Genomic DNA, 15030 nt, shown 5'->3' with positions numbered 1-15030 from the left:
AAAAGCTCAACAAACTAGGAATAGAAAGAAAGTTGCTTAACCTGAAAAATAGTATCCATGAAAAACCCACAGATAAAACCATACTCAATGGTGAAAGACTAAAAATTTTTTTCCTAAGACCACGGACAAAACAGTGTTGTCTTCCTTCATTTCATATCTTATTTACATTTTAATAAATGTAATTTTAATAAACAATTAGGCAAGAAAAAGAAAGGACAGGCATTCAGATTGGAAGGAAAGATGTAAAATTATCTCTATTTGCAGATGACATATTGAATATGGAAAATCCTAATACACACTCACACACAAAACTAAAAACTATTAGTTCAGCATGAATGTAGGATATAAGACCAATATACAAAAATCAACTGTATTTATATACACTAGTAATTAACATTCTTAAAGTGAAATTAATAAAACAATTCTATTTATAATAGCATCAAAGGATAAAATACAAAACACTTAGGAATAAATTCAACAAAAGCATTGTGAGATTTGTGTACTGAAAACTACAAAAAATGTTGAAAGAAATTTTAAAATACCTAAATACATGGAAGAGCATCTCATGTTCATGGACTGGGGATGTATTATGTTAAAATACTCCCCAATTTGATCAACAGATTAAATGCAATCCCTACCAAAATCCCAGCTAACTCTTTTACAGAAATTAACAAGCTGATTCTAAAATCCATATGGAGTTGCAAGGGACCTCAAATAGGTAAACCAATATGGAGAAAGTACAGAACTGGAGAACTCCATTTCCCAATTTCAAAACTTACTACCAAGCTACAGTAATAAAAACAATGGCCACTAGTATAAGGATAGACATATAGGCAGTGGAATTGAACATGGGGAAGGGAAGGAGAAATAAAATAAGATAAAAACAGAGAGGGAAGCAAACCATAATAGATTCTTAACTATAGGGAACAAATTGAGGGTTGCTGGAGAGGAGGTGGGTGGGGGATAAGGTAACTGGATGACGGGCATTAAGGAGGACATGATGTAATGAGCACTGGGTGTTATATGCAACTGATGAATTGCTAAATACTACCCCTGAAACTCATAATACAATATAAGTTAACTAAATTTAATTTAAATAAAAAATTTTAAAAAGTATAGAACTTAGAATCCATAAATAAACTCATACAATCATGGACAACTGATTTTCAACAAGAGTGCCAAGATAATAGGGAAAGAATAGTCTATTTAACAAATGGTACTGAGACAATTAGATATCCACAGACTAAAGAATGAAGTTGGACTCGTACCTCACAACATAGACAAAAATTAACAAAATAAATCAAACGCCTAAATGTAAGAGATAAAATTATAAAACCCTTAGAAAAAAACTAGGTGTAAATCTTTGTGCATTTGGATTAGGCAATGGTTTCTTAGATTTGGGACTAAAATCACAAACAACCAAAGAAAAAATTGATAAATTAAGAGCCATCAAAATTAAAAATCATTGTGTTTCAAAGGGTAGTACCTAGAAGGTGAAAAGGCAATGTAACAAATGGAAGAGCATATTTGCAAATCATATATCTGATAAAGGTCTACTATCCAGAACATACAAAATGATGATAACTCAACAATAAAAAAAATCAACGTAAAACTGGGAAGAGGACTTGAATAGACATCTCTCCAAAGAAGATAAGAAATGACCAATAAGTACTTGAAAAAATGTTCAACATCACTAATTGTTAGGAAAATACAAATTGGAACAACAGTGAGATACCACTTCACCTCTACTAGGATGACTATAGTAAAAAAAGGATAATAAAAATTGTTGCTGAGAATCTGGATAGTTTGGGACTCTCATATATTGCTTGTGGGAGTGGGAAATGGTAGAGCCTCTGTGGCAAACAGTTCAGTAGTTCTTCAAAAGTTAACACAGAATTACCATATGACCATACAATACCAGTCCTATGTATATGCCCAAGAGAACTGAAGACACAAACTGATGCAAAAACTTACACAAGAATGATCATAGCAGCATTACTCATAATAGATAAAAAGTGGAGATAACCCAAGGTCCATCAATGAATGGATGGATAAACGCAAGATGGTATAGCCCCCCTTATGGTTTTCCTCTATAAAAGACTCTTAACTCTAGGAAACAAACTGAGGGTTGCTGGAGGGGAGGTGGTTGGGGGCTGGGGTAATTGGGTGATGGGCATTAAGGAGGGCATGTGATGCGATGAGCACTGAGTGTTATATGCCACTGATGAATCACTAAATTCTACCTCTGAAACTAATAATACAGTATATGTTAATTAAATTGAATTTAAATAAAATTTTTTTAAAAAGTAGTATAGCTATACAACAGATATTATTTAGTCATAAAAAAAGGAATGAAGTACCTATATGTGCTACAACATGGATGAATCTTGAAAACATTATGCTCAGGGAAAGAAGTCAATCACAAAAGACCACATAGTATATGAATCCATTTATATGGAATGTTCAGAATAGGCAAATCCAGAGAAAGTAGATTATTGTTTTCTAGGGGATGCAGATAAAGGAAGACTAGGAAGCAACTGCTAATGAGGATAGGATTAAAAAAACAACAACAGCATTCCACACCCTACATCACATCTACATCAAAAACTAATGATGTAGTATACAGTGGCTAACTGAACATAATAAAAAAAATTCCACCATTAGATAGTGGGATGGTTGTACCACTCTCTAAATACACCACTAAATTGTACACTACAAAGGGGTACATTTTCTATGTGAATCATATCTTAATAGATGTAAAACAGTTTGGATTGCTTCACTTGATTAGTGGCTACACTACTGAGCCGCACAATTAGACTGCTGGATTCTAAGTCATCTGGCTCTAGCCACCCCCATCTTCTATGGATCCTGACTTCAACAGCTAATTTCTTAAGGCATGGATGCTACATTCCATATTCCATGGCCCCAATACCAGGCACCTCCAAGTCTGCTGAAGTCTACCCTGGCTTTCTTGAATTTCTAAGCCAGTTGGGCTCACTGGCTTAGGAACAAGTTGGTTTTTAGGTAACACTTGTATACTCCCAGGGCTATCTTCCATAAGAGCTAGAACTGGGACCATGACATGGGGACACGTTTACTTAAAGGACAGCAGGAGTCTCCAGAGTGATTAGGTCCTGAGCTGGAACTCACCTGAATGCTAAAACTTGACAGTCAGAGAAAAAATTCTTGATGCTGCTGTTCTGGAAGAGCTGGTTGAGCTGAAAGACAGGGCGATGGTCCCTTGATCATCATCCCAGGCCAAGTGGCATCAGAGAATTTTGAGCCACTGAGCATACTGCCCCATCTATTTTTTCTTATCTCAACAAACGCTAGCCCAGATATGTGTACCAAAGCACATCCCATTCCAGGGTATGACTTAGTTACATGACCCTGGACTAGCTACTGAAACTCTCTGGGCCTGTTTCTTAATTTCTAAATCGGCATAAGCACTGGGTGTTATACGAAAACAATGGATCGTGGATCACCACATCAAAAACTAATGATGTATTGTATGGTGACTAACATAACGTAAAAAAAAAAGAACCTGTTTTCACGAATTGTTATGAAAAATCACCCTCTGACTACCCAGTGTCCATAGGTCTGTCTCTACCTGGGGACAGAGTGGACACACAACCCCATTCTCACCGCATTCTCAATACTTCTCTTGTTCTGCTGGTGTTTGGTGGTGCCTGGCTGGGCTATGTCCTGGGAATAGAGTAGGTTGGTGACAGTGAAATTCAGCTGGAAGTGCTCGGGGAAGGGACTGCTTGTTGGTTTGTCTGTTGGTAGATGAGCTGATGGCTCCACTTCTATAATAAAAAGAAGGTATAAAAGTCCCAATCAGGTGAAGATATTAGCAAAGAAGTCATTCCAGCTAGTCTACTTATTCCTGGCCATGTGATCCGAGCTGGATTTTTAAAGGTGGGCTACATAAAAACCTCTATCCATCTGGCCACTTTGAATCCACTGATCTGTCTATCCATCCAACTCTCCCCCAAGCATAATGAGAGCTCACTAGTATGTGGGGAAGAGGAGACTGGAGCCCTTCTGGGGAACAGAAGGCAAGTGCAGGTGCTGATCACCTCAGGGGACATCCGTCATACACCTTTGCTGACCAAGGTTCCTAATGTGTCTTGCTGCCTCTGGTCTTCTCCCCCTCCCAATCCACTCTCTATACAGCACCCAGTGGATGAGCTTTCTAAAGCAGAACTCTGTGTTGTGTTCCTCTGCAAACTATTCCAGTGCCCAAGAAAGTCCCTGCCTGCATCTATAGCCTTACCTGCCATTTCTCCCACATCAAAGTATTTGCTCCAGCCATACCAAACTCCTTATAGCCTCCCCAAATATTCTGTCTTCTAGGTTATAAACACATGTAGCTCAACTCCCCATCTCTTCCCACTGGCTAAGTCATCTTCACCATCACATCTCAGTTTGTTCACCACTTCCTCCAGAAAACTTTCCAAGATGGACTGTGTGTCCCTCCTTGGGGTTCCCATAGGCTCTTGAAATTCTCTGATTATAGCAGTTACCACAGTGCATCATCAGTGCCTATTTAATTTCATGACATATTGTTGAATGAATGAATGCATCCTTCAATCAATCAATCGATGCACGACTCTGGCAACTCTGGATACTCTACATTTTGGGTCAGAAAGATTTAAGAGTAAAAATAATAATTCCCTTGGGTGCAGTTGCTGCATGTTTTCTTCCTACCTCCTGTTGGATGATCCAATGCCATGGGTCATCAACATGGGCCTCCAGAAAGCCCCCCTTTCCCCTCCAGAGCCTCCATCCATTCCACTGCTACTGAGAAGCCCCATCCTTCCTTTCTCATAGCCCCATCTCTTCAAGCCATGAAACCAGCCCCCAATCTTGCACCTGTCACATGAAGGTCTGCCAGCTGATAGGTGGTGCCTAGCCAGTGGGATGAGACATTCAGGGTCTTGTCCAGAAAGACTTTCTTCACCACGCTGGGGTCCACATTAGAAGAGAACAGTGCCTGGATGGTGACAAACATGGAGCCCAACCTAGGGACAGAGACCATGGAACTCAGCCATCACTCAACATCAGTAGTGTCTCCTGAATTCCTATTTTATAGACCCAAAGACCTAGAGGCAAGAAGTGAGAGGTGAGCTCCCAGGCTAGAGGAGACCTGACCAAAAATACAAGGTTTCCAGGAGTTGGGAATAGAACAAATATAAAAATAACGAACATCTATTGAGCACTTTTAGGAAGTGACTTACACATTCCCTCACCATCACTCTGGTGGAAGGTATTATTATAATTATCCCCATCTTAGAGACAAAGGAACTGAAGTTTGGAAACACTCAAAGTCAGCACTGTGTCCATGTTCCTCCTGTTCCCCAGTATAGATGTCTCAGTTCTTCCACCCATTCTTCACAGACCTGGGTTCAAACCCAACTTGGGCAATTCTTGAGCTGTTCACTTCGCTTATCTGAGCCTCAGCTTCCCCATCTGAACAATGGGGATGATCACGATAAGTACCCATCTCACAGGGGCTGTGTGAGAATCCCATGAGATGACAATGCATGAAAGTGCTCAGCAGGGGTGCGGCCATGGGAAATGTTAATATTGGGCTGATCTTTGTTGAAAGTATCCAGAAGAGGAGAAGGTGGTGGATGCTAGTGTTGGTGGCCCTGTGAGGTTAATCCTTTTCCTGCCCCCCCTTTGAAGACTTATGGAAGGAGATGATAGGAATAGATGACAGGGATGTGGGGGAGCATGGGTACCATGTCAGTGACTTTCAGCTCAAAGACTGTGCCAGGATGGAAGCTCAGAGCCACAAGCTGCCAGCTCAGCCAGTGCTTCCAACCTCCTCAACTTACGTCAAGTTGGTGACCAGGCAAGAGTGGAATATGTCTTGTAGCTGGCTGCCTCTATAGAGTTCGGTGACCTAGAATAAAGGGGGACAGTGGGTGAGATGGAGGGCTCCTGGGGCTGGAGCGGGCTACTGGAGCCAGTGAAAGAACATAGGCCTTGGAGCAAAGGAGCTCTGAGTTCAAATCCTGGCTGTGTGATCTTAGGCACACCACTCCCTTTTCTGAGCCTCAGTTTGCCCATCTGGAAAATGGGGAAGGCAGCCAGAGCACCACCTTTGTAAACTGAGAGAACTCAGAACACATAGGTAAAGTGGAGAGTTAAAATAACCACTTAACAGATGTGAATCAGACAGAGGAACGAGGGGGGCACCCAGGGCAAGGAGAGATGGGACAGGTGAGAGAGACACTACCTTGTCCTGGATGTCCCTCCGCAGGGCTATGTACTCCAAGGATGTGGGGTTGCTGAGGTTCCAGTTGATGATGCGGAAATTTAGCTGATACTCCCTCTGGGTAGATAAACGCTGGGGTGCATAGCCTGGAGCCAATGAGAGGGAGAGAAGACAGTTGGAGACTCTTAGCCTTTAGCACAGAGAGAGGCATGGTGCCTACTGTCAGAATCAGCGAAGGTCAGGCCCACATGCTGGGGGCTTCCAAATGGAAAGTCACCCCATAGGGGGGGAAAACTGGAATTTTACAGTCCTGGGGCGAGGCTTTCTGTTGTGCTTATGCAGTTTCCACTTCCTGGAATGTTCTTCAGTCCTCTGCTTTTCCTGGAAAACTCCTACTCATGTTTCAGAACCCCAGTGAGATGGAACTCCAGGAGAGTAGGGATCTTGTTCTTGCCATGTCCCTGGGCCTAGTACAGTATTGGGTACATAATATCCTCTTCCAGGTAGCCCTCCCTGAATTGTCCCTCCTCTGTGCTTCCATGGCACCCTGTTAATAGCAGTGTTTCTGCCTTTTTTGTGTGTCCCTAAGTAATATTCAGTTCTCTTGGTTATGAGATTTTCAGGGACAGAACCTGTGTGTTCTATCTCTGTACGCAGCACATGGCTTGGGACAGAATGGTAATGTGTATGTGTTTGTTGAAGGAGTGAATGTGAACTGCAGTGGATCCTCAAATAGCGGGGCTGAGATACTCATCTCCATTTTGTTCACTCATTTACTCATTCATTGGGTATGACGATGTACTAACACATAAAGAACTGAGGCTACAGTGCCATATTACAAGACCTTAATTTCATAGAGTTAGGTAATTAAACAATTGTGGTGAAGTATGATTAAGTTGGTCTGGTGCCCATACTAGGGACCATGGGACCATGTAGAGCAGGGTTTCTCATCCTCAGAACTACTGGTATTTGGGGCTATGTAAATCTTGGTGGTGAGGATCTCCTGTTTGTTGGAGGACATTAGCAACATCCCTGGCCTCTAGCCACTAGATGCCGGTAGCACTCTTCTCCAACCAAAATGTCTCCAGTCATTGCCAAGTGTCTCCTGAGGGGCAGAACTGCCTCTAGGTTAGAATCACTGACATAGAGGAGCCTCACATAGAAGAACTCCTGTCCCAAAAGATTCCATGAGTCAGACATTTGGGGTTCAAATTAAAATTCATTTTTCAATTGGTCAAAGAATTTCATGCTATTTACCTGAAATAACAGGAGAGACTCTCTCCATGGAGAGTTTGGGGAGGGTGTCCCCTAATCAGAACCTGGGCTGACTTGTTAAAGAGTAAATAAAGTAAAACAGGGACCAATAATGATTGCTGTAAATCACTCACCATTGACCAAGAGGCTGTCACTGACCAGGGTGTAGAGGCCCATCTGGGTGACACCATGGGTCAGCTGGTTCAGCTCCCAGTAAAGCCACTCTCTGTTCAGCCCATGGCCCATGGAATCATGGCGGTAGGTGCAGATGGTATCAACATGGGTGGCTGCCCCATCTTTCTCAGGTCTGGGGACAGAGGGATGTGGGGACTCTAAAGAGAGGTCCTGAAACCTCACTATGGGGGCCACAAGGAGGGAGGAGCAAATGGGAGGTCAGTGGGAAGACTGGGAGGGTTGGTCACCAAAATGGTCACTACTGACAAATGCTCAGGAAAAAGTCCTACCTGAGGGAGATTAGTCTGCAACCTGAGTAGAAGGGGCCCAGACTGCTTTTCTGGAACAAGGATCCAAGCTGGGGAGGAAGGAGGAGGAGAATGAACAGGAGAGACAAGGGTGGGGGAAGGGCTGGGTGGAATTTATCCCACTTGGAGCTGCTGGGAGCAGGGTCTCACCAGGTGCTGCAGGGTCCTCTTGGTGGAGTTGAACACAGCTGAGCCATTGCTCATGTCCATTGAATACTGGAGGTTGGAGATGGTGAAGTTTAGTGTGAAGGTCTTCAGGTTGTGTCCCATAGCTACAAGAAGAGAGGGGAGAGACGGCTACTACTGAGAGTTAGCCTGAGACCAAATCAGAGTCCTGCATTCATTGTACTCTGTCATCTTCTCTTCCAGTGGCACCAGCCACCCACCATTTGGTCACCCAAGTCAAAACCATCATGTTGCTCAGCTCCTCCTCCCTCCCCTCCAAGTAACCCCAATTCCACTTGCAGAAGAGTCCTCAGATACATCCTCTCTATCCTGTTCCAGCCCAAGCCTATCTTCTCTCACTTGGGCCAACACCCCAGCAGACATACTGGATGCCCTCTCTAAAGAATGTTCTCTACACTGAACACTAGAAGAAATTTTCTTAAGTGAAAGTTTCAGTATAGTCACCACTGCCCATGGCTTCCTTTGGCCTTCAGTGTCAAGTTCAAGCTTCTTGACCTGGTACTCAAGGTCCTTCCCAATATGGTTCTTTCCAACCTTTCAGCTCCACTTATCCATCTATTCCAGGTTAAGCTTAATGCTTTAAGCAAACCAAATCCCTCTCAATTCTCTCCATACACGATGCTGTTTCTGGCCACTGAGCCTTTGCTCACTGAATCTCCTATACCAGGAAAACTCTTCATCGCCTATTTTCCTGGATGAGCCCTCCTCATTCTTAAAGACTCAGTTTGGGTAAAACTTTCTCCAGAAAGCCCTTCCCCTCAAAATTATACTAGGTGCCTTTCCCTAAAATGTCTCACACTGTGTTATAATGGTCTGCTGATCTCACAACCCTGGGGGCTCCATGAGGGTATGCATTAGATTGAATTGTCAGTATAATCTTTGCTATTGACATGACTGTCCTATACCAGAATTTTACAACTGACTGGTAGAGGTGTGGGGCTGGAGAGCTTTTCTTGGGAAGGAAAAGGGATCTCCCAGATACCTGTGGTGGCTTCTAGTTGCACAGGTGATGATGAACGAGGCAGGAATGTGGTGGCTGCCTCAGGAGCTGTGGAAAGGGCAGTCATCAGGAAGGAACAGAGTCCCCACAGAGTGGGAGAAACTCCCCAAAGCTTGCCTGGGCTCCAGCAGTGGTTGTCCCAGGACAGGCATTCACAGGTGTGCCATAAATGAGAGTAAGGGAAGGAGGAATTGTGTGAGCAGAGGGGTGAATGAGCCCATGAGTGAAATAAACTTAAGAAAGTAGAGTAGATAAACAAGAGAGAGACTAAGCAAAGAGGACAGGGAGATGAATGGGCAGAAAAGCAGGCAGACAGATGGGATACCTGGATTGACATAGGAAGAGTGAACAAATGAGGGTCAAAGAGAAAGCAAGAATAAACACAGGAAGAAAAGTTGGAGAGATGGAAAGAAGGACAAAAGGAGGAAAAGACAAGCAAGAGAATAGGCAGAGGATGGATGGATGGATGGACAGATGGATGGATGAAAGGAAGGATAGAAGAATGGATGAAGCATAGAATGAATGAAGGATGGATGGATGGAGGGAAAAGGAAGAAAGGATGGATGGAGAGATGAATGGATGGAAGAAAGGTAAAAATGAAAGATGGATGGATGGAAGGATGGACAAAGGAGAGAAGGAATGAAGGATGGAGGAAAGAAGGAGAGATGGAAGGATGGATGGATGAATGGAAGGAAGGAAGAATGGATGAATGCATGGATGGACAAAGGGAAAGAAGAAAGAAAGGATGAATGGAGGGAAGGAAGGAAGGAAGAATGAAGTCTGAGAGAAGAGATAACTCGGAGAATGGAAGAATGGATGGATTAAAAGATAGATGAAGAGACCATTGGACAACTGAACAGGCAAGTTTGGCCAAACCACTGAGTGGCCACCAGTTTTCAGCTCTACATTGAGGCCCCTTCTGTGGCCCTTGTAGGAGATCTTGTTTTCAGGAGGCATGGACTCATCATCTGACCTCAACCCGCATCCCTGTAGGAAATGTTTGTTCAAATTTCTTCCTCCAACCCAAAAGGGTGTGGAAAGTTTAGAAAGCCAAAGTCATGCCTGCAGGCCCAGAAGAGACCAAGGACTCAGCATTCTTCTTCCCACTGACACCTGGCCCCACTCAGGAAAACAGCCTGAGTTTGGGGCAAGCTCCCTTTATTAGTGAGGAGAAAAGTTTGGCTCAAGACCCATAGAGGCTGATATGGGTACTGGATGCAAAGATACATACTTGTAGGAGGCTCATCTGGACCACGTTCATTATAGCCTGGAAACAAAAATGTCACACATAAGGGGAGATGGCAGAACAATCCCAGATATTCCATGCCTTTGTCCGTGTGGGACTCCTGCTGGATGCCTTTTCCTCTGTGTACCAGGTAAGCATCTATGCATCTTCTAAGATCAGACTCAAATGTAATCTCCATCATTAAGCTTTTCCCGATCTTCCAGTTAGAGATGACCCTTCCCTATCCACCTCTCCAGCATGCCCCCAAGAGACTCATCACATTTATGTTCACACATTTATTCCTCCACATATCTATCCATCCCACCATCTACCCTTCCACTCGCCCTTCAATCTATCCCTCCATCCAACAACAATTTATTGAGAACCTACTATGTGCCAAGTTCTATACATTTGGGGAATACAGCATTGAACAAAATGTCTCTGCCCCTTTGGAGCTTACATTAAGACAGGTTGCCCATGTAGCCTGTCTATCCCTGGTGCCAGGCACAAGGCCTGGCTTATAGCAGATGCTGGTGACTGCTGACTGAGTGAACAAAATGAAGCATATTTTACAGGGGGAAATATCCTAAACTGGCCCCTGCAATGGCCAAGGTGAAGGGAACAGATGTGAACTCACAACATCAAGACCCAGAATTACCACAAACCTATGAGTAGCATGGGCAGGTCCCTTCCCTTCTCTGTACATCTCCCTCTTTGCTCAAATGAGTCATAAAGGACCAGGATGTTTCCCTGCCCACCTTATGTGGCAATGGTGATAAGAAAGTGTGAGTTGCCAAACACCATCCCCAAGTTGGGGACAGAGAGGAGAGAAGCTGAGTTATTCCAATAAACCTCACCATGTTCCATGTTCTGCCTCTCAGAACCCCAGAGGAGGGTCACCCTCTTAAACACTATCCCTTCTTGGCTTCTAGGCTGATACCCAGCATGTCCAGAGCTTGGACCCCACAGATGTTCAGAGTGCCCACCTAACTTCCTGGCATTGGGGCCCCACCCAGGAGAGAAGCCCATCTCTGGTCTAGGGTGAGAAGCTGGGAGGGAAGACAGATGTGGGATTTTCTTTCCCCGTGTATCCCCTGGAACGACCCTTCTAGGAGTTAAAGGCATAGGGTAGGGCATAGCATTGGATGCTGACTGCTGGGGCTCATGCCTGGCTCCACTCTTCTCTAGCTACACCCACTTGGGCAAATTACTTAACCTTTTAGAGCCTCCATTTCTTCATCTGTAAAACAGGTGTGATCAGGGACAGTTTTACGGAGTGACAGTTGGAGGGTGGGGGTCAGTATGGAGTTGAGATTCACACCTGAGTTTGTCTCAAGGTTTCCCCTAGAGACCTGACCTGTGGGATGGAGGGGTGGAAGCAGTGAGGGGGGCTGAGAATCGCTCACCATTGAGGTAGAGGCTGTCCTTGTCCAGAGAATAGGGGCCCAGCCGGGTGATGCCACGGGTCTGCCGGCTCAGCTCATGGAACACCTGCCTGGCAGGCAGACCTGGGCTGCTGCGGGGCTGCCGGTAGGTGCAGAGGATGTCCACCCTTGTTTTGGCGCCATTCTTCACAGACCTGAGGAAGGAGAGATCGATGTGTAGGGAGTACAGCCCATGTGGCACCTTGCCACCTGTGGTCACTGCACACATCATATCCTGTGTTCCAGCCTTATTGAACCATTCACAGTTTCTCCACCTGGCCACACACTCTCACCCCAGGATCTTTGCACATGCAGCGACTTCTGTCTGGAGGTCTCTCCCCTTCTCTCCTCGCTCTCCGGTAATTTCCCGGTCATCCTTCAGATCTCAACTTAGACACCTCCAAGAACCCTCCCAGACTGAATCAAGAGAGGGTCCTGGCTGCCACAGGACCTCATGCTTCCCCCATCCCAGCCCTGATGGCCCTCAGTGTTAACATGTATCATTTTTCCTTTTCTCTCCAGACAGTGGCCTCCATGAGGAAGTGTTATGGGACAGTTTGGCTCACTGTTGTGCCAAACTCCCAGCACCTCGCACACTGCCTGTTCCATGCAAAAACCAAAGTCCTGATGAATGGATAAACAAAATATGATATATCCATACAATGGAATATGATTCAGCTTTAAAAGTGAGGGAAATCCTGACACCTGCCACAATGTGGATGGACCTTGAGGACACTATGATCAGTGAAATAAGACAGACACAAAAAGACAAATACCATATGATTTCATTTGTAATGAGGTACCCAGAGTGATCAAATTCATGGAGACAGAAAGTAGAATGGTGATTGCTAATATCTGGGGGTAGAGGGAAGTGGGGAGCTATTGTTTAATGGATACAGAGTTTCAGTTTGTGCAAGTTCTGGAGATTGGCTGCACAACAATATGAATATACTTAACACTACTGAACTGGACACTTAAAAATGGTTCAGATGGTAAATTTTCTGTTATGGCATCTTTTACCACAATTAAAAAAAAAAAAAATCAATTCCCGCCAAGATTCTGCATAGTGTAGACCTTGTTGCTATCTGGAAATGCACTTCCTTTCTCTCTGACCCTCTCTCTCTGCTCCAGCCACACCGGCCTCCTTGCTGTTCACTGAACATGCCAAGCTCATTCCTACCTCAGGACCTTTGCCCATGCTGTTTCCTCTGACTGGAACAGTTTTCATGGCCAAATCCTTCTTTTCCAACTGCGATACCGCTCAGAAATCACCTCCACAGATGCACTGTCCTGTGCCCTGGGTAAAGCTGCTTTCCCGTCTCTATGCACTTCTGCTTCCCATCACCTTACTATATTTGAAACCCTTTTAGATATTTATTCTCCTGCTTAGTTTCTGCTTTCTCCACTAGATGAGTGCAGGGGCAATGCCTGTGCTTCACTCTGGTACCCACCACCTGCCTCAGAGGATCTGCACCACCAGTGACAGTGGAATGGAAAACGCAGATGGAAAAGTGCTTTGTAGACACCTACAGAATGCATACCAACCCAGAAAAGTGCAAGTAATTGCCTGAGTGATGAAGGGTTTCAGAACTACTAGTGGTCATGGGTTCATAGCATCGTGCATGTAACAGATGCCACTGAAATGGATACTTTAAAGTGGTGAAATGGCTAATTTTATGTCTATACGTATTTTGTCACAATTATAACAATAATGTAACATAAAGACATGGATGCCAAAAAGGACCTTCTAAGACAGTCTGCCACAGCTGGGAGTGGCCCCCCATAGTCAGAAGTCCTGTCCTTTGGTGATGGGCCATGGTGGGTGGGTGGAGGGGTTCTCACCTTAGTGAGGTGACCTTGCAGCCTGCATATCGGGCTCCTAGGCTGCTCCTCTGAAACAATGGGCCGAGCTGGAGAGGAAGGAGAGGGCCAGTGTGGTCACAGCTGGTGACAGCCCAGAGGAGGGGTCATGGAGGTGGGGACGGGGAAGCTGGCCTCTCACCAGGTGCTGCATGAGGCTGTCTGTGATGTTGAACTTGAGGGAGCCGGGGTGGCCCATATCTGCTGAGTAGCGCAGGTTGTCGATGGTGAAGTTCAGTGTGAACGGCTCCTCACTGACCTCCAGAGCTGTGACAGGTGCAGGGAGAGCCAAGGCTTGTGGGAAGGTCAGGGCACCCAATATCCACCCACCGTGGGGCTTCCAAGGGCCTCTTGTCCTCCTCCAGATAAATCTGGGGGTTGCTTGTTAATGGAGATACCTCCAGCAGCAAGTAAGGGCAGGCTTAATGATTTGGGGGCTGGAGATGGTATTCCCACCCAGGTGCAGGAGTGGAGGGCTCTGTGAAAACACCAGTGGTTTTGTTCTGTCTGGGAAGGAAAGGCTCCAACTTACCACACTGATGTGGAGCCAGGAAAAACCCCAGACATGGTCCTCCATATTCTCTCTGCTCCCCCATCTCTATCTCTTTATCTCTCTGTGCCTCTGTCTCTCGTTTTCTCTCTTTCTTTCTCTCTGTCTCTCTCTTACACCCAGGTATGCCAATCTTCTATGCATTGCATTAAAAAAAAAAAAAAGCCACCTAGGAGCTGCAACCAATCTCTCTGTGCCTTGATTTATTCATCTGTAAGATAATAATTATTACTACTTCAAAAGCTGTAATGAGGTTTGAACAAGTCAAATTCTGTAAAGTGCTTAAGCACAGGGCTGGGCACAGAGTAAACACGATATAAGTGTTCATTATATAAAACAAATAATCAAATACTTTCTGATCACTCACTATACATGGAGCTTTTTACCCGGATAAATATGAGCTGGGTGCTAGAATCATCCACACTAAACAAAGGAGGAATCACAGTACAGAAATAGTCTTCTGCCCAGGGTTACTTGACAGGAGAGGGAGAGTCTGGGTTTGGACCCAAGTTCTCCAATCCCAGAGTCCTTGCTCATGACTTCCCCTGTGAAGATACATGCTCTTTTTTTTTTTTTAAGATTTTTATTTATTTATTTATTTGACAGAGAGAGACACAGCGAGAGAGGGAACATAAGCAGGGGGAGTGGGAGAGGGAGAAGCAGGCTTCCTGCCGAGCAGGGAGCCTGATGTGGGGCTCAAACCCAGGACCCTGGGATCATGACCTGAGCCAAAGGCAGACGCTTAACGACTGAGCCACCCAGGCGCCCCTGAAGACATATGCTCTTGCTTAGACACATTCAGCTGGCTCAGTGTTCAATG

The 15030-nt window shown here is 44.9% G+C and overlaps 1 protein-coding gene across 1 annotated transcript in view; it reads right to left on the bottom strand.

The window, feature by feature from the left end:
* Positions 1–15030, bottom strand: part of LOC123863069 (mucin-16-like) — a 74212-nt gene that overhangs the window by 4417 nt on the left and 54765 nt on the right. Inside the window, 13 exon segments of the mRNA XM_064593509.1 lie at positions 3151–3218; positions 3646–3809; positions 4879–5027; positions 5847–5914; positions 6251–6375; positions 7618–7790; positions 7948–8015; positions 8116–8237; positions 9134–9199; positions 10383–10418; positions 11783–11955; positions 13643–13733; positions 13736–13927. Of these exon segments, the coding sequence (XP_064449579.1) occupies positions 3151–3218; positions 3646–3809; positions 4879–5027; positions 5847–5914; positions 6251–6375; positions 7618–7790; positions 7948–8015; positions 8116–8237; positions 9134–9199; positions 10383–10418; positions 11783–11955; positions 13643–13733; positions 13736–13927 (1495 nt within the window).

This window comes from Mirounga angustirostris, unplaced genomic scaffold, assembly GCF_029215605.1.
Source record: "Mirounga angustirostris isolate CCGP_5_RB_7025 unplaced genomic scaffold, mMirAng1.0.hap1 SCAF_1, whole genome shotgun sequence".
NCBI classification, from domain to species: Eukaryota; Metazoa; Chordata; class Mammalia; order Carnivora; family Phocidae; genus Mirounga; species Mirounga angustirostris.
Note: the sequence above shows the minus strand (reverse complement) of the source record. Positions and strands in the feature narration are given on the sequence as shown.